This window comes from Sarcophilus harrisii, chromosome 4 (genome assembly GCF_902635505.1).
Source record: "Sarcophilus harrisii chromosome 4, mSarHar1.11, whole genome shotgun sequence".
NCBI classification, from domain to species: Eukaryota; Metazoa; Chordata; class Mammalia; order Dasyuromorphia; family Dasyuridae; genus Sarcophilus; species Sarcophilus harrisii.
This window is the reverse complement of record NC_045429.1, coordinates 293810458-293831029: the sequence shown is the minus strand read 5'-3', so window position 1 is coordinate 293831029 and position 20572 is coordinate 293810458. Positions and strand designations below refer to the sequence as shown.

At 32.8% G+C, this 20572-nt stretch overlaps 2 protein-coding genes across 3 annotated transcripts in view; one reads left to right on the top strand and one right to left on the bottom strand.

Moving 5' to 3' along the window:
* Nucleotides 1-549, top strand: part of WDR45B (WD repeat domain 45B) — a 128099-nt gene extending 127550 nt beyond the window's left edge. The window contains exon 10 of the mRNA XM_023502849.2: nt 471-549. Within this exon, the coding sequence (XP_023358617.1) occupies nt 471-487 (17 nt within the window). The 3' untranslated portion in view covers nt 488-549. The remainder of the gene's footprint in view (nt 1-470) is intronic.
* Nucleotides 1-20572, bottom strand: part of FOXK2 (forkhead box K2) — a 76813-nt gene that overhangs the window by 8358 nt on the left and 47883 nt on the right. Inside the window, exons 2-8 of one of the 2 annotated variants that reach the window (XM_023502847.2) lie at nt 19550-19744; nt 11845-11992; nt 11035-11181; nt 3449-3642; nt 2186-2361; nt 438-734; nt 6-215 (exon numbers count right to left, since the gene is read on the bottom strand). In XM_023502847.2, the coding sequence (XP_023358615.2) occupies nt 6-215; nt 438-734; nt 2186-2361; nt 3449-3642; nt 11035-11181; nt 11845-11992; nt 19550-19744 (1367 nt within the window). The remainder of the gene's footprint in view (nt 1-5; nt 216-437; nt 735-2185; nt 2362-3448; nt 3643-11034; nt 11182-11844; nt 11993-19549; nt 19745-20572) is intronic. The other variant, XM_031968427.1, reaches the window with a different exon arrangement.

Below are 20572 nucleotides of genomic sequence, written 5' to 3'. Positions count from 1 at the left end.
CTTACCAGTGCTGACCTGTCCCTGGATTGCAGTGGTCACTGGTACTACATGTGTCCCATTTTGTGTTACAGTTTTTATTGGTAGCTGGTGTTGACCTAGAGGTGCCTGTTGCACTATGGTAACTGTCTGTAAAGGAGTGGTCTGCGATGTTTGAATGATCCGACTAGCAGCTCCTATTGTAGTGTGGCTAATAGCAGGAATAGGTTCTACTTTAACTGAAAGAAAACAATCAACATTAACTGAAAGTTCAAAAAAAAATCACAACTTTCAAATAAGCACATGCATTAGATGATAATTATTTTAAAAGTAAATTTTTAAAAAAATTTTTTTAAGAGAAAATTCAAGTTATAACATGTCTAGTTTTAGCAAAACTCCCTGTTTCATTCATTCCCCAAAATTTGAAAGGTTTTCTAAATATTACTTCTTTTATTACTCACCTTTTACTTCTCTGTGGTCTCCATTTTCTTGAGGTTCTATCTTGGACTGAGTAACCACTGCAGCTTGCGTGACCACCGCTTGTCCAGCTACAGTATAAGTGTTTGCTGGAGCTAATCCTGACACATTTGTGACTGATACAGCTGGTATCTGATGAACAACATGAACCGTCTGTACCATAGGTTGCTGGGATGTTGAGGTGGTCACAGGTGTTGCAACAGTGTAGGTAACTGGTTTAATAGTTTGTGGTAGTTGCCGTTGTACAGTAATTAAAACTGGTTGGCTAGACAAAGGTGAACCTGATAAGATCAATATATTAATTATATATTTGTAATTCCATTTTTATTAAGTATGTTTCCCCTCATCTAAAACATATACTTTAAAACAAATAATTTTATAATTTTTAAAAAATATATAAGATACCACCTTGGTTCCTATTAATATACAATAGTTACATTTACTAGTTTTAATTAATCTACTACAAGTGAAGGGGAAAGTTAATTTCTATACTAAAATGTTGATTTTGCTCTCTATATGCATTGCTTAGTTTTCATAGTATCTATATTCCTAATTTTCTTTTTCCATGATAAAGAGAAAGTGAATAATAGACTAGATACCTGAAAATTTAGAACAGAATTGAGAGTCATACTCAATTCAGATGAATAATCTCTTGCAACTGCAAGCAAAACAGAATTAACAGGGAAATGTAAGCAACATAGTTGTAGACTCTGCCAATCTTATCTGTTTTAGTTTTTACTAATAACACAAGAAAACAATACAGTGATTTAAATCACTAAAGGAGAGAGGTAGAAACTCTCTTGGTTAAATGCCAAGCAATAAATTTTCAAATCAGAATTACAATATTTAATTTTTCAGAAGACCAACAATTAGAAATATTGATTCCTCAAAAATGCATGTTTCAAACATTAACAGGAAACTAATTTATAATTCTATGAAGAAAATGAGGTTGAATAAAGATGATAATGCAGATATATAATTAACCAGAGTTTTTTTAAACCTTTTGGCTACTTTGATGCTCACCAATACCATCTCCAAAAGATAATCCTTCTTCATAGTCATCAATAACACAACTGATTCCCAAGATCTTTGAATCAATACAATCACAATGAATAGCTTGGATATTCTGGGGGACTTTAGAGAACGTCATGTGGTCCTTTGGTTTACAACAATTTAGTAAAAGCCTTTAGCACTTTTGAAATGTTTTATTTTTTCCCAAATTATGAGAGATGTTTGCGATTACACGCAAAAAATTATTGGATAATAGTGAGGTTTATTTGTCAGAGCAGAAAAGAGAAAAATATTATCCATCCATAGCCCCTCAACAAACACAGATTGAGAAGCATGGTTATCATGCCTCTAACACTGATAATGGTTTTTAAAAGGCCTATGAAGTTATATATAGGCATTAATTATCAAGAATTAGATTTACTAAATCTTAGTATAATTTTGCTTCTTGCTATGATTTGTTAGAACAGCTAGATGGCACAGTGGATCGAACATCAGCCCTGAAGTCAGTAGGACCCGAGTTCAAATTTGTCTTCAGACACTAACACTTCCTAGCTGTGTGACTCTGGGCAAGCCACTTAACCCCAATTGCATTGCCCTCCCCCCCCCCCAAAAAAAAGATAGAATTCTATGAAATGAGGGTTCAATCATCTGAACATGATGATTGTTGCTCTAACAAGTATTTTTCCAATAATACTTAGCACATTTCTTTCATATTTCTTACCTGGTGCACTCTGGGCAAACCGAGCTTCTTGTATTACTGCTAGTTTAGGTTGTATAGCACTAGGCTCAGGATCCATAGGGACTGGAGAACCTTCCCTTGATAAGCTCTCAGGGGTTTGTACTCCACTGGAGTGAGCAGACAACACTCCAGAATGATTAGGAGAAGCTGGAGCACTTCTGTATTTTCAACAAAAACAACAACAACAACAACAAAAAAAATAATGAAAAAAGCAGCTAGTAGTTTTAAGCAATTTAAAGCACTCAAGAACTGCCTCAGTCTTTTAAATTGCAATATGTATACTTTGCAGAAGGGGCCATCATTTGCCTTCTGCCAACCAACTAAAAGATTCTAGTAATTCTTATTTTCTATGGAACCTTTTTTAACTTAGATGTAGATTCAGAAAGAGACTGGATAAAGTCTATAAAAGAGACCATTTTGATGTCGGGTGGCATTTCTCCTCCATACTCAGTGCAGGCCAAGTGGTCCATGGAACAGTATTAGCTGCTTGCTCTAAAAAGAAAGAATCATTATGAGCAGCTCTAACTAATACAGTAAGACAATAGGTGGCCAGTAGTAGTACAGAGGGGCCTTAAGATTTAAATCTTGGTCATTTCCTTCCATTTTAAAAAAACAATGAAGTAAAAAAAAAAAGTATACATTTCAATTAAGACAGTCAAAATAAAACTATGAATTAACCATGTGTAGAGAGTTTAAGGGTTAACTTAAGAGATGCTTTTATAACCTAACAATTATTAATTATTTCTATTGCTGAAATTTATATCTTACAAATAAACACTAACAATGTGAAATGAAAAACAAATTTAATGAAGTGGGTTAATCATTACTTGTAATTTTAATTGAAACTAAAACTTAACATAAAGACTGACCGTGTTTTGGGCCACTAGAGATATCATGTCCATCTAATATTTTTACCCATTTTCTTTTTGAATCCCCTTCCCAACATTTAGTCATAAATGCATTTGGTGTTTCCTTTATTTTCAAAAGTTAATTAATTACATTGAAAGTAATTACATTGAAAGCAATTACTAAAGGGCAGCTAGGTGGCGCAGTGGATAGAGCACCAGCCCTGAAGTCAGGAGGACCTGAGTTCAAATCTGGTCTCAGACACTTAACACTTCCTAGCTGTGTGACCCTGGGCAAGTCACTTAACCCCGATTGCCTCAGCCAAAAAAAAAAAAAAAAAAAAAAAAAGTAATTACTAACAATTAAGTGAGGTCTTTTTGTTCATCTTTTTGTCCTTACCTAGAAGAGAGCGGTCCCAGAGGGGTTCTAAAGCAAGGTACTCCCCTAGGCCTTCTTTTCCTAAAAGCCTGCTCTATTAATTTGCTTTCAGAGGCAGGGTCTATCCTCCAGAATGAGCCTTTGCCTGGTTCTTCCTGGGAACGTGGTACTTTGATGAAATAACGATTCAGAGAGAGATTGTGGCGAATTGAATTCTATGGAACATAAAAAAATACGTAGAATTCATATATTTCTTTACTAAGAAGTTAAAATGTGGCCTAGTAGTAGTAGTGCCTGGAAATGCAGAGGCTTAACTCTCTAGCTCCTGTGGATATCAGGAAAAAGTGAGCTTTGGAAACAGCTTTCAAAGAGTTCTGAAGTAGTTTCTATTGCTCAATAGCTGCACCAGGAGGTGAACAATTGTTTTAAGTCCCTTGAGCCAGGAACATAGTGGCCACAACAAAAGGAGGAAAGAATATAGTACAGAAAATAGAATGGACAGCCGAAGTCTGTGTATAAAACATGAATACATCTATACAGTTTTGAAATGGAAAGCTTTCCATCTATAATTTCTTAAGATGGAAAACAGCACTATGACTTGGTAGTAGTCATGTATTAGATTATTTTTAATGACTTTATAGGTTAGCCTTTCCCTTACTGGAGACAAACAAAGCTGATATAAGTCAATCTTTAATGAAAACAAACAATTTTTCTAAGTTTTATGGGCAATGGAAAAAATTGTGCCAAAAAATTTGGCACAATAGCCAAGGAGGAATTAAATAAGTTCAATCATGATTATTAATCAGGCTTTTCAAAGCCCTTTTTCCATGTTATTTTATTTGTTCCACACAACATTGTTGTGAGATAAATGATGCATCATTATCTCCCGATTCCTAACTTCAATCCCTTCTTTTCTAGTATACCAGCCCTAAGTTAGCAGTTAATGGAATGTTTATTTACAGTTATATAAGCAAGATAGCACTTCCCATTGAAACGTGGAATGTTTCTTAATGTTTCAGGAAATTTACTGAAATTGTCTGAAAGTGGGCTTTGTTATATATTTGACAATTGGGCTAAACTAGAATAGATACTACAAATTTAAGCCAATACTTAAATTTAACAAGTCTAATACTATGTTTTGAAAAAGTTATCAATAACTATTAAGTAAATTCCTACAAGAGTCCAAAGCTCTTTCTTAAATTTCCTATTTTATATATATATAAAATTATATTTTGGGAATATTTACAGAACCACAGACCCCTGTGACTTCATATGTTTATTCCATAATCCATAATTATTACATAAATCCTTGAGGCCTAAACTACAGACTATAGAAGGCTCAGAAATTAAAATTTTGTTACACCAAAGATTAATCTAAAGAAATGGGCCATATGTAATGGCATATTTGGTTATCATATATTATCTTAGCATTTTTAATAAATCCTGCTTTGTTTTCTCTGACAAAAACTGCAATGGAAGATAAACTTATATCAACTGTTATTTAAGTCTCCATGATCTTAGAACAGAAAGTAGAATCTGACAGATGTGGAAGACAAAAGAAACAATATAATAATATTCAGCACATAATTATGAACTACATACTCTAATTACATTCTTCAATCACCTTATTCTTGGCTCCATTTTAAAATGTTTACTTTGCATCAGTGTTAGAGCACAGAGTCAAGAGTAATTCTTGCTCTAAATTCAGACCACTAAGCCACACTACAAAATGGTATTAAACAATGTACATAAATACTAATGATAATTACATAACTAAAATAAACATTGCAATGACTAATTTGAAGTACAACAAAACAGAAGGATAAAAGAAAATGATCATAACTGAACTGTTAGAAGCAGGCATAAATATCATTCACTACAGTTAAACTTTAAAAGGCACTTATACGTTCATCATTATTCACATCATAGGAAGAAGTGAAACTAAATCAGGGTAGGTACTGTTTTCAGTTTTGAAAATCAATGCAACTAAATTTTCATTCTTACTCTGAGGTATAATTTCCTTCTCTACCTCAAATTTTAGTTACCTACAAATCCCAGGCAAATTAAGGCCAAATTGTTACACAGCCTATGAGATTGAGGAAAAAATGAGATTTCAGCCTATGAGATGAGGAAGAAATAATAAAATAACAGAAATGACAAATATTAATACAAACTGAAATCAATTATATTTTCTAAGTTATTTAATGGGTTTGCAATTTCATCACTCTCAAGATTAATATTTCTCTATTTCTTCTAGAGAGTAAAACTGCACTGAATAAAAGTAATCTTTAAACCACATATGAGGAAGTGATTTAAAACACAAAGCAAATGAATATGATCTCACCATACCATTTCTATCTCTTGTCTTTGAAGAACCAGCTCACACCTCACTTTCTGCAAAAGGTCTTCCTTGATCTCACCAGGCTACAATGCTGTCTCTTTTCTTAATTCATGGTATTTATCCAGAATACTAATTTTATTTTTCAATTATTTTATAGATTACAGACATAGAGAAGAAAAGAATCAAAGAAGTTATATATTCCAACCTCCTCATTTTATATTTGAAGAATGTATATATTGTGTTGGTGTGTTACTATTCTACTTTTAAAGTTTATGTATGTCCAAACATAATGTAAAACTCCTTGAAAAAAATTATACTTCTTTGTATCTTGCACAAAATTTACCACAGATACACATGATAGCAGAAATTGATGAGAACAACTTTTAGGTCCCTCATGAAAGATTAGGAATCAAAAAAGTATTCCGAATGAGTTAGGAACAAACTACCAACATGCATTACATGCTATCTTCATGAGAAGATTAAATAAATTTGGATTTCACCAGTTGATGGTTAATGGTGAATAATATAAAGAACAGGATATGACATGATTACAAGCTTATAATGCACTGTGGTTTAAAAAATGATCCAAAGAGAAATGTTTTCTCTCTTAAAAGAATACCTACAAATTGTCAATAAACTCACATCGTTGATTTTTTTTTTTTTTTTTTTTTTTTTTTGCTGAGGCAGTTGGGGTTAAGTGACTTGCCCAGGGTCACACAGCTAGATAGTGTTAAGTGTCTGAGACCACATTTGAACTCAGGTCCTCCTGACTTCAGGGCTGGTGCTCTATTCACTCCATCACCTAGCTACCCCTAACCCAATGATTTTCAATCAAAAGTATATGTAGTGTATTCTATGAAATGGATAAAACAGCATACCTCTTTGACCTATGTGTTGTCTCAGTAATTTGATCTCTGGTAGCCATGTTCTAAACTTTTTTAAAGGTGAGTAGAATTTTAAAAATTGTATGGGGCAGCAAGGTGACATAGTGGACCTTGCAGTAGCTCTGGAATCAGGAGAATCTGAGTTCATATCTGGCCTCAGACACTTACCAGCTATGTGATTCTGGGAATTCACTTAACCAGATTGCTCAAAAACAAAACTAAACAAAATTTAAAAACAAAACAAAACAAAAAAAAACCACCATCACCCAAACAAAACTTCTGGAGGAGATCTAATTAGTAGATCTCGGGTGACCTCAGCAAAGACAAATTAAGAACAGTTTGTGCTTAAAAAGAAAAGTGTTGACTTATCAACAAGCATTTATTGAGCTAAATAATTCTGCTAAGCATAGTGCATAATAGTGCCTGGATGGGTGATTTCATTCACAAGGAATTCCTAGGAAAGGAAAATTCCTCTAGCAATGCAGTCTGGTATCTTCTCTGTAATATAGTTTCAGAAAGTGTTATATAGAGCAGTGGTATCACTCAAATTGAAAAGGATTTCTGACAAATGCATATTGATTAGGAAAGCACAAATAAATATTATCTATGCTATATCATATTTATATTTGGTTTAACATTTCCCAATTACATTTTAATCTGGTTTAGCTACACTGAAGAGTTTTGCTGGCTACAAGTCTGATACCTCCGACAAAGAGCATTTGAAAGAATAAATGACTTGCACTGGGTCATATAGTATATGTAGAGGCTGCTAGGTCAGTTCTATTTGCTATGCTCCAGCTACCTCAGTTACGGAGGATGTGAAGACCAAAAAAACCCCCAAAATCAAAAAACCAAAAAACTAACCATCTCTGTCCTTAAGGAGTTTACATTGTGCTGAAAGATATATCATGTAAATAGATAATTATACACAAAACATTTGCAATATAAATGGGATTTTAGGTAAGAGAAGACAGTGGGGGAGAAGACAATTAGAAAGATAAGAAAATACTCCTAAATTGTGCTTTGAAGAAAGCTAAGAACTTGAGGGAGACTGGGAAAACTTTTTAAGCACAGCAGACCTCAAGTTGTCTAGATGTAAGAAAAAAACAACAACAAAACCAACAATTCCTTACACAACAGTTGGATCTAGCAGTTGGATTCTTAGAAAGATGAGTCTTCAAGTGGCAGACAAATATTTTAGGTATGGAAAGGATATTCAATAATAAGTTAAGCTTTCCTAAATCACAAATTCCCTATACAGTAATGATTATTTATTTTTCAATAGGTAAAGCTTGCAGTCACTCAAACTTTCAGAGGACATCATAAACCCAGAAGTTAAAAAAAAAATCCTCTCTGAAAATTATCAAAGTCTAGAAATGAAGCTTTAAAAACTTACCTTACTCCAAAGGAAAACCCCAAAGTTCACTGCATTTATCAATATATATATATATATATATATATATATATATATATATATATATATATATATATATACATACAATTTATATAAAATATCCATATATATTTTTAAAAGTCCAAAAAGATTGGTTGTAAACCACTGTTTATCTGAAACCACTATCTATCTGAAGAGATAGAGCAAATAGTATGAAAATATGGAAGAAAACAACAAAAACCCTAAAAACTACTGTTTATAATAATAAAATCCTGGTGATGTTAATTATGATGTTCTTTTGAATATAAAGGTGACTGACATAAAACAAAAAGAACCATGAAGTATGAAAAAATTCTGAGGGTAACCTCACAAATAGGAAAAAAAAAGTCTAAGCATTTGAAAACAAATGGGAGACAACATGGTATAGAGAGCTAGACTTGCGAGTCAGATACATGGATTTTAAGATTTAAGCCTTTACACCCTCATACTCTAGGCAATTCTCTTAAGTTGCAGACAAATCTCTAATCTGCATCAGTAGAGGGAATTTCCTCATCTAAGAGTCCCCTATATCAGAGAAATTACAAATCTAGTATCTATGCCAATCCATTAGAATACTTATTTTACAGAGGCAGACTAGTGTGGAAAAAACTGTTCAAATTCTATTGCTGATATTTACTAGGTATGTAATAATGGAAACTATGAGTCTCTGTTTCCTCATTTATAAAATGGGTAAAAAAATATACTAAATAACAATGAAACCTGCCTAACAAAGGTTGTTTTGAGGGTCAAATGATATAAAATATGTGTAACACTTTGCAACTTTTAAAACATACATCAATTATTATTTTGTACTCAGATATTTAAAATTCTTTTAATCTCTGTTTTAGCTGGGATATTTAACTACTTTTAACAAAAAGGCAACATAGCATAGAAGACAGAAAGCTGAGTCAGGTCATCTTTATTAACCTATTAATGCATCAGAAAATTCTAGATAATTATAAGCTAAGAATTGCTGATCAGCAAGCAATGAGAGCATTGCTGTACTGAGAGTTCTCTATATGAGTAAAAGCAGAAATTTGAACTTAAAAAAAAAAAAAACCTATCCATAAAAGAAAGCATAATAAAACAGAAAACATAGAAATTTATCTATAGAATATTCATTCGACAAATTGATAAGTCTCTATAAGATTGCTGCTGTTTTTTTACATTTACACCTGAAGAAATCCTATCTATATTCACTGGACTAAGTTAACCTTAAGGACAACTACCTAAAAGTACAGGCAATTAATGTCTAGAAGGTGTTGTTTAATCTCCATAGGACTAGCCTTCCAGCCCTAACCCTAGTTAAGTTATGTAATGGGCCAGAAATATACTTGAGGCAAGGATTCTTATAACAAGATGTTAACTCAGTGGAACTGATGAGAGGATGGTTATCTAGTTTTGCATGATGATTAATAGTTCTAGTTCAGTATGATCGATTTAATCTTACAATAAATAATGGTTCCCTAGTGATATAATGATTGGCTTATACTCAGTATGATGAATCAATTTAATTGTAATAGAGTATATATAAACTGGGGACAAACAGCCACAAAGAGAAGACTTGACCAGCCTCATGGTAGCTAAGACCAAGGACTCGGGCTGGTCCCAAGATCCTCCAGAGAGCTAGTCTGGAAACTATATTTTAATCCACTCCGGTGTGGGGGCTCTAGAAAACAATGTGTATGTTTTATCACCCCAACTTGGATGCTATAGAAAGCAGGACATTACATGCGCAGACTGTTGACTGGCTGGCTGGCTCTGGGAGACTGAAAGATACAATAAAGACTTTAGACTTTATTCCTGACTATTCTTGTGATGATTATTCTGCTGAGACCAAGGCTGGTCCCCAAGACCCTCTAGAAAGCTAGCCAGAACATTACATGTTTCAACCACTTCATATGAACGTATTTTTATATAAAGTCTCAAACTGACAATCAAATAGTCACCATTTCCCTCCAAAGACACACAAATCTAAAGATCTGCAATTTTATATGCTTAAAAACCTGTCTTTAGCATTAACATAAAAATGCTTGAGAAGTTACTTTGAGGACAACCATCAAGATTCATAAAACTGAACATTTTATAGCTTGTCAGAACTTTTTAAAGCACAAATCCCCCCCCCCCCCAAAACCCTCAAAAATCATGATTAAAAAAGGATGAGTACTACTTAAATTTGTTACAGAAAACGTCATTTAAAAAAATGACTACACTGGAAAAGTGTACCTGTATGTCCATAAGTAGAGGTGGCAAAATGAGAAGTGAAAAGGTTTTCTAAAGGTACCACTTCCCCTTTGGGGATTTAGGAGATGTGCCAAAATCAGTCTTTATTTTTATCTTCCTTTGTTTTCACAATTATAATCACATACTTATTTAATTAAATCATGGTTTCTAAGACATTTCATAAGGCATTTCATTAGGCATTTAATAACAGAGCAACATTTATTTGAAAATATTCTCTATTAATCTGAATTAGTGAGATTTTCAATATATATACCAACTCTGTTTCTGCAAATGTCACAGAGACAGAAAAATAAGTTATACTCCAACAAATGTCAAGGAATAAGAATAAAAATAATGATAATTAAATCTATACAAGATAATGATTTAATAACAAGAATGAAATCTGTTCTTAGCATGCAGACATTAAGATAATTTTAGAAATATGCAGTGAACTACAATAAAAGGTGTTGAGTTTATTATATAAGATAATAGACGGAACATTGAAGTGGTGATGATATTCAAGTTTCACTTCAACTAAAGCTGAGATAATATGTCTCTAATAATGTCAGTTTTATACCTAAGGAATCATCTCATCTAATCCAGTTTTTTAAAGAAAGCAATAACAAAAAATTGTTTGACAAAGGTAGTCTAATTTTTACAGCACATTAACATTTTTCTATTAATAAAGTAGCAAATTAATAATGTAAGAAAACAAAATCAAATTTACCTGCCAGCCTTTATCTGCTGTCCTGTAGTATGGATAGTTTTTAGTTATGTGGGTATAAATTCCGTTTAGTGTAAGCTGCTTATCAGGAGACATTGTAATTGCTTGTACTATTAATTGTGCATAGGAATAAGGAGGCTTTGAATCATCCTGGTATTTAAAAACAATGACAATAAAAACTTTAAAGACTGAACACAGAATACTAATAAACATTTTTTTAAAACTGTTCAACAATATATGCCCAGCAATAAATTTCAAAGATGTAGGATGGAGTGGGGTCCTTAAAAACCAAATTGGAAAATTTTCAAATTAGATTTAAGGAAAAAAATGGTTAAGACAGGACATGCTCAACAATAACACTAATCTGAGCTCAATCAGCTCAGAAAGCTGTATGTATATGCATATGAATAATACCTACAAAGAGGCATATATAAGCCAAAAAAGAAAATACTATTCAGTTCTAAAAGATCACTAATAACTAAAAATATTAGTTCAAAATAGCTATAATAGTAGCTAGCATTTATATAAGATTTTCACATTTGCAAAACAATTTATATGTTATTTCATTTGATCTTTACAACAACTCTGTGAAGTAGGTGTTATTATTATCACTATTTTACAGAACAGGAAATTGAGGCTGAGAAAGGCTAGGCAAACTTAGCTAAGTAGTGTCAGAGGCCACATCTAAATTTAGGTTTTCCTGATTAAGAGTCCACCTCTCTACCCACTGTACCACCCAGTCACCTACTGTGATATGTAAAGAAAAGTTATCTTTTTATAGTTATCATTCATCATTCTGATGAGAACACTTACCTTTGGGCTATCTCCACCTGAAGCTTCCTTGTCATTTTCTGACTGTGAATTATCAGCCATTAAATGTAGATCAGTGGGTAGAACGCGACCCATTTTGTACCCTGAAGAGCCTGCCCCTCGGGGACTAGATGGGCAGGAATTTGCAGCACTACAGATGAGAAAGATAGATTCCTGTTATTTTGTTATATAATATAGTCAAATCTCTTTATTTAAGTGGCTGTCTCTGTCAGGAAAATCCACAAATTTTAAAAGCAAAATTAAGGGCATGTCAATATTTCCTTTGGAAAATGTGATTTTTACCAATATTCTATGAAATTTAATATTACAAAATAGATTTATATTGAAACTTCAATTTTCTATTTACTTTCCCACTTTAAAAAAGTCTCATAAACAATGGAGTCTCAAAATTTTCCATAACTTCAAGTCTAATTAATAGTAGGAAATAAAAATTTATATAATTTGCAAATGATCCAAATTAAAAAAAATATTCAGAACATTCAAAATAAATATTTTTCTACTCCTATCCCTAAGGAAACTGCAGTAGAGCCCTGGTTTTTGTTAATGAAAAAAAACTATACAACTCCATTTGGATTTTTCAATCTACCCGAATAATTTTATTAATTTTGTAACACAATACATCTTAAATAGGCAATAAAAACAATACATAAAATTTAATGGTAATATCTTTTCTAATTGTCACAGTGTAAAATCCAATTTGTAAAATAAGTTTTATTACTCAAATTTTCTCAAAATGTTGTATCTTTGTGATAATTGCTTTTAAAAGGTGGAGCATATTAAAAACCACCTTTTTAGTTTCTTTGCTCTAAAAAGACCTTTCCAAAGTCCTTGGAAAGGTGTTAAGTTAAAAGCAAAGCACCTTTTTAGATGAAAGAGATTAAAGATGATACCCCGCCTTTTAACAAAAAAATTATTCTTTTCAGTGCCTCCTCACCCACCTGAAGTGATTGCACCCTTCTTTATACTGACATTAATATCTATTGAGGATAATGATAACTATCACAGAGAAGAAGGCCCTTTGTTGACTCCAGGAGTGAGGGAAGTGGTCCAGAAGAGAATGGGATAGTTACTATTCTGGAATATTAACACAAAACTGTATTTTACATATTGTGACCTTTTCCTTATCCAAAATTCCTATAAATGTTACCTGAAATCATCTTGGGGCAGAGAGTCATGTCGGAGGGCATCAGGTACTATGCCAGTTTGGACATCTCTCTCTCCAAGCTAGAAATGCTTGGATATTAGATTAAAGTTAAATAAAATAAAATTGTTTCTGGCAGACTTGAGCCTAAAAATGCAGTATACAGTATTAATATTTTTCCTTTGACAAAAGCAATACTTTTAATAACATAGCAGAAAACCCAGGTTTAAACAATTAATGTCTGAACAGCAATACTATTTCTACAACTCTGATAAATAGAAGAATTCTTTATTTGCCCATTCTCCAGTTAGATTTTTCTAGTTCAAATGCTTATTTCATTGTGTCAAACAAAGTCTATTAACCATTTATATAGAGTAATATCAATTTGTCCATGGCAAAGAGGTTCTTTATCCATTTATAATTAGAAATATACCTATTTAAAATGAGAATTGCTTCTCTAATCAAGTGATTATTAAGTTCCTGCCCTCAAGGAGCTTACATTCTAAAGGGAAAGACAACACATAAGATGAGTAATAAAGACTAAGATTTCATTAATTTTTTTTTTTGCCGTGTCACATTAGACTTGAGTTTGCAATCCACTAAAAACCCTCAGTCAAATTTTTAGACAAATTGTTACCTAGTCATGACTCCCCAATCTTGCGCTTGTGAAGATTATTTTTTAAAACCAAAATATGATTTTTCATTCATTCTTATTAAATTGCATCTGGTTAGAATAGGTCTAATATTTTAGCTTGTTAGGATTTTTTTTTGGTGTTGGCCATCCCACTTAATGTTAGCTATAAACCTGAGAAGCATGCCATCTATACTATTAACTCATTGATAAAAATGATAAATAGCAGCACAAGCATTTTATTAGAGGCCACCTTTTCAGCTGAAGTAAAGTGAATGAATTCTCTTTGAGATCTGGTCATTCAAACAATACCTAATCCTCTGAACTATATCTTTTCTTCAAGAAACTGGTCAAATACTTTGTTAAAACTTAAATAATATAAGATTTCCAGGATTATATTTTCTCCAACAACAACAAAAAAAAGTTAATCTGACATGACCTATCCATTATGAAATAAAAACCACCGCTTTTTTCTCCTAGAGTCCAGTAACCATTCCTTTAATAACATGCTCTAGGTTTCTGCTAGAAATTGAAATTAAATTCACTGATATGTAGTCTACAGATTCTATTCTGTTCCCTTTTTTGAAAATCAGGCTAATGTATACCCTGATTCTTTTCTCTCTTTACTCATGGTGTTCCTTATGCTTGGAGGATATTTTTCAAATCCCATTTCCATCTATTAATAACCCTCCTCTTCCTTCATGGCCTAATTTAAATATCACTATTTCTATAAGGCTTACATTGATACTTCCACACCCCAAGTAAAAGTGAACCCTCCCTTCTCCTAATTTCTCACAAGCTTTAGCCCAGGTATCTCTTCACTTACTTTTTTTCTTTTAACTGAGGCAATTGGAGTTAAGTGACTTGCCCAGGGTCACACAGATAGGAAGTGTTAAGTGTCTGAAGCCACATTTGAACTTGGGTGGTCCTGACTTCAGGGCTGGTGCTCTATCCACTGCACCACCTAGCTGCCTTTTCACTTACTTTTTAAAACTCTAACATTACAGATATTTACATGCTTGTCCTGCTCCTTTCTCACCACCTCTACTACAACTTAAGTTCTTTAAAAGTAGGGCCTATATGTATATACTTGCATAACACATAAACAGGTGTACACACACATATACACACGTGTACGCATATATGTGCGGATTTATATTCCTAGCACATAGCATAGTGCCTTACAACATCAATTCTATGTTTATATTTTGTAGGGTTTTTAGGTTAAAAGAATGTTACACTGTTAAAGGCCTGTCTGCATCTTTTGAGAGGATCATTTAATTTTAAATGTTTTAGTTTGTAATGCAATTGATTCTGTTGTTCCCCCTTCACTCCCTCTCTCCCCCTCTACCTCGACTCCCAACATTAAACTACTCTTGCACCCCTGGTAAAAATCTTATTTGGTCATAATGAATGAATTTTTGGATTAATCCCTATACCTGTTTCACAAGATTTTGTTTAAATGTTTTGAGTTAATATCCATTAGCTTATGTTTTTTCTTTCTTCATTTCATCTTTCTTTGGTTTAAATATTGACTACATATGTGTCATATAACATTTCTGGTAGTCTCTCTCTCTCTGTCTCTCTCTCTCTCTTAGAGGCAACTGACATTAAGTGATTTCCTCATGGGCACACACCTCGTAAATGTTAAGTGGAGGAAGCCAGATTTGATTTGCTGACACCTGACAGTGGGAATGAGATAAATTGGAGGCACAGGAAAAAAGAAAGGTCAGACAACACAATTGTCTCTCAGTCCCAGAGATCAGAGAACAGTAACAGCCTCTCAGTCTCCTTGTATCATCCTTTCACAAGAGGAGATCCATTCTGCAGGTCTGGGTTGGATCTCTAGCAGCCACTGTCAGGTGGCTCCCGTGTATTCCAACAATGTCAAAGTCAGAACTGAAATTTTTTTTGCCTTGGTTAGACATTACAATTAATATACCTTTGAATTTAATAAATTTAAGTGATTTTAAATGGATAAAGAGTTAGATAGGTTCTACATAAGAGCAAAATCCTTGGAAACTGATTTATATTTTAAAATAATTCACACATTTCTGTGAACATATATGGGTCAGAATGATAATCAGTGAATACATTTTTTAAAGTGCTGATTTAAAGTGATGAAAGATAATCATAAATTCATTTAAAGAAAATTCCAAGCCTTGATTAAAAGTATAAAATGAAAATGCAGAGTAAAATGAATGAAATGGTTTCTGGGGAAACACAGGACTATCAAACAAGCAAAACTGTGTAGATTGAAGTAAATCATCATTTATTAACAAGCAAACAAGACTGACTAGAAATGGAATAAGAATTTAAATCAACAAATAAATGATAGACACCAATTCAGTTAGGTCTCTTTCTATTCTCAGTTCCCTCTACCCTTTTCTTACTTTCTCTCTATCTCCATCTCTAACAAAATGCATGGACTAGAGAAATTTTTTTTTTTTACCTTAATGATAGGACCACTGTTCCTCTTTATTCCCTTTATTGAATGCTATATAAAATGCAATTCAAATTCCAGAAGGTAATTTTTATTCTGAAAAACTAGTACTTTCTTCAGGATAGATAAAAGCATTATTATTATTAAAAATATATATATATTATCAGACAAGTACAATAGAACCGCTTAAAACTAGCCTGTGCTTCCCTATAGTTGATGTTGAATTTTAATCTGGTCTTCGTGACATAAATTTCTTAAGACAGAATATATGAGAAATGCATTAAAGGCATAGAAAAATTAACAAGCTCTAAATTAAACAAAGCATTTCCTGTTTCCCCCTCCTCCCCGCCTTGACTATAACTCAAAAGACTACATATTCCTTAATTACCCTCAAAAGTCTATCAGTTCAGAAATGTAATTGGGAAATGTTTAATCAAATAAATAAAAATACGGCAGAAGATGCTGTCCACAGGAATCTATTTCTAATTCAATCTGACAGTATATGTTGTAATATGGCAGGTGAAGAGCTTAAGATCTTGTAATAGGAGTCTGCCTTTTTGTTCTGCTTTGCTTGTGCTTACATTATTAGAATTATTTTCAACTAGTCAACCTTGTTTACTAATTATGGGAAACCAGTAACATGAAAATAAAAATTCATTTCCACTTTTAATAATTAACTGTTCCAGAGCAGATTTTTAAACTATTAATTAGGAGATTATCTATGAATATTTACTATTGTGATATTGAGAACAATAGATTAGAAAAATAATAGCAGGAGAAATTTAAACTGCTATTAAAAATGTAATAGTAAAAGTTATAGAAACATAGGGAGGATCTCTTACTTTTTCTATTGGTATCATCAGAATTTAGCATAATATGTTGCACTCAGTAAACATTTAATAAATGCTTCATTCATTACCTCAAAGATTTAAGAGCTGGAGCTTATAATCTAGACCAACATCCTTATTTTTAGGATCAGGAAACTGAGGTACAGGGAGGCTAAATGACCTGGCTAAAGGGACATAAAAGGGTACAGCAGAAGTAGGATCTGAATCCAGGTCCTCTAAGTCCAGAGCCAATGCTCTCTCTTTTGTACCTCAAAATCAGTTATTATCAAAGTGAGTTCTTGAAAAATATACTTTTGCTTAAGATCAACAAGCCAACAACAAAAAAGCCACCCTTCAAGTCCATGGTATCTGATTTTTTTCAAGACTTCTGGCTTATAAAATGATGCTCAGAGTAACACATGGGATTAAGTAGCTGAAAATAATACTAATGATGTAAGCCCAAGTTAAAAAGAAAAAGATAGAACTGAGATTCTTATTAAAAGCTCTTAAACCCTTCATCTGCCACATTCCAGAATAAAACAAATAATCTAAAGCAGTACTATCAAATTGAAATTTAAGTGGATTCATGTGGATTTAGAAAGCCATCCACATTGACTTAGAAACCAAAAGTTAACATTATTTCTATAGTATTTTTATTTATTTCATTAAGCAACCCCAATTATTTTCAATCTGGTCTGATGGGCTGCTTGACAACTAATATCTAATAATATCTAATAAGAAGCATTATAAATTCATATTGTTCCTCACTGAAGTAAAATAGTTCTTTTATTCCTCCTTAACCCCCAGCCCATAGAAGCTATTCTAAACCTTTCTTTCAAGTCTCCCATACCTTTCTTCCTCCCCATCTCTATTAGCTGAGGACTTTGCCTCTTAATTTGCTGAGAAAATTAAGGGTATTTAATGAGTTTCCTCTTTTCACTTTCTCTTCAACTCAAAACCTGTTAACACCATCTCGAATTCTCACCTCCTTTTCTCTAGACTCTAACAATATGGTTACCTTTCTTATCAAGACTAATCTGTCAACCTCTACAATTTCTCTACAAATGATCTCACCTTCTCTGGTTTTTTTTTTTTTTCCCAGGAGAATACAACTAAAGTAATTCTTGTCTCTCAGATCTTTAACCTTTCCTCTTACTGCCTTCAAATATAGCTAAATCCCCATATTTTAAAAACTGAATAAATCTTATCATTTCAAGTTACTGCATTGAATCTTTTTTCCCTTTCCTAAACTCCTTTAAAAAGCTATTTATACTTGTGGTCTCCACTTCTCTCATCTATTTTTCAGTCCTTCAAATGTCTATCATTCAAATGAAATTATTCTCTAGAAAATTATTATAGCTGATGATCTCTTCTTAGTCCTCATTCATCTCAACCTAGCATTTGACACTACTGACCACCATCCTTTTCTCATGGACTACACTGTCTTGGTTCTCTTCTGATCTGTCTCACTGTTTTTTCTCCATCTTCCTAACTATTGAATATTCTCCAATATTCCATCACAGACACTCTCATTTCTCTTCATACCTTCTCTATTAGTACCCTCATCAGCCCCATGAGTTTAGTTATCATCTTTATGCAAGTGATTCAGAGATCTATCTATCCAGGCTTTATCTTTGCCCTGAGCTTCAGTAATTATCACTTACTGGAAATCTCAAACTGGATGTTCCACTCAATTCAACATATGAGGAGGAAAAACACACAAAACCTTCCACTCCTCCAAGATTTCCTACTTCTGTCAAAGGCACCACCATCTTTGTGGTCACTCAGATTGCTAATAGCAACATAATCCTCAAACAAGGATTCTTTCTTGCTTTATATTAGCAATAAATTGCCAATTCTTGTCATTTTCACCTCCACAACACCTTTTATATCCAAACCTGTCTCTCTCCACACACAATTACCACCTTAGTTTAAGTCCTCATCACTTCTGACCTAACATTACTTCAATATCCTCCTTTTAGGTCTCCCTATCTCATATCCCTCCCTACTCTAGTTCAATCTTATACACTGCTGCCACAGTGATTTACCTTAAGCAGAAATGTGATCATGTCACTGGCCTACTCAGTCAACTTTAGTGGCTCATTTATCTCCTCTATTTGGCTTTTAAAGCCTATTACACCCTAGTCTCTATGTACTTCCTTTCCCCCCTTTACTTTCCACTAGCTCAATGGATATAACTATTCTTAAGGTCACTTATAACTGATCTCTGATGTTATGAAATCAAGATGAAGTAAACTGAATATGTGGTATATTAAACAACAATTTTCCATTTTTATTCTGGCTATTAAAATGTTTGGCATAGTTTCTATGTTTGTCAGTACTACAAATATTTTTAAAAAAAAATTTTTTTTACTATAAATATTTTTAATAACACACTAAATATATATTAAGTGCTCTATGTAAATCCTAAGAAATTGAAATCAAGTTTCTGATATGTTTCTGATATATTGCTGATTTTTACTTCCAAAATATAACAAACTTAATTTGTGAGTTAAGCAATATTCTTTCATTTCAATAAAAAATATATCTCAAACAAATGAGAGTCTAGCAAGTAAAAAACATTTGCTTTTATAGTCACTGTAGATAGTTAATATACATACTTTTTGAGAAGCCTTATAATATACCTGATAGTTCCTGTGGGAGAAGGCAGAGGACTGATCAGGTGAGCCATGTTGTCAGGAATGTTTATTGTTAAGGGAGTGATCTGAGGCTGCACAGGCTTAACTGGGGACTCTGGGGCTTCCTGTTTTTCCTTCTTCTCACTGGACAATGCCGTAAATGTTATCTTGATGTTTGTGCTAGGAAATCTGAAGGTACATCTGAAAAAACAAACAAACAAAGAAAAAGATAAGCATCTGCTTTTATGTACTATATATAAATGACTGTGGAAGGAAAGAAAACTAAACAAAAACATATTCAAAGAGTATTTAAAGACAGCATTGCCTAAGTTTTTTTACTTTATTTCTTCAAAATATTGGCACCAAGTAAAAACTTGACTCTAAGTAAAAACTTCTCTAAAGGAGTTCATGTTCCAATGGAGAACCAACATATAAAATAGATAGAAGCTAATCTCAAAAGTGAAGGCACTAAAAATATTTGTAGCAGCCCTTTTTGTAGTGGTAAGGAACTGGAAACTAAGTGGTTCCCATCAGTTGGGGAATGGTTGAATAAGTTATAAAACAATAATATTCCATTATATTCATATACCATAACTTATTCGCTCTACATTAGCTTGGACTGAAATTTTCTTTTTAAAATGCTCAAAATTTAGTTTGTTAATCGTATCATTAGAATATCTCAAAGAGAAGATCTAAAGATATTTATGATCCCACACAAATGACTACTCTGGGCTCATCTAAATGTCACTTCAGGGCTTAGTTTATTGCATTATGAATCATAATTGCTTGAGCATGTGATAATGCTGCCATTACCGATACAAGTACTTCAAAATTACATCCCCAAAGTATGTGCCACCTTTTGTGGATTCTTTCCTTCTAGTCATCTCTCCATTTGATTCTTGCTAATGATTTTTCATTAAAAAAAAAAAAAAAAAACTTATTCACCTATTTTAAACATTCTTTTCTTTTTAAATTTTGAATTCCAAATTCTCTCCCTATCTCTTATACTTATGAAATAATGTGAAATGT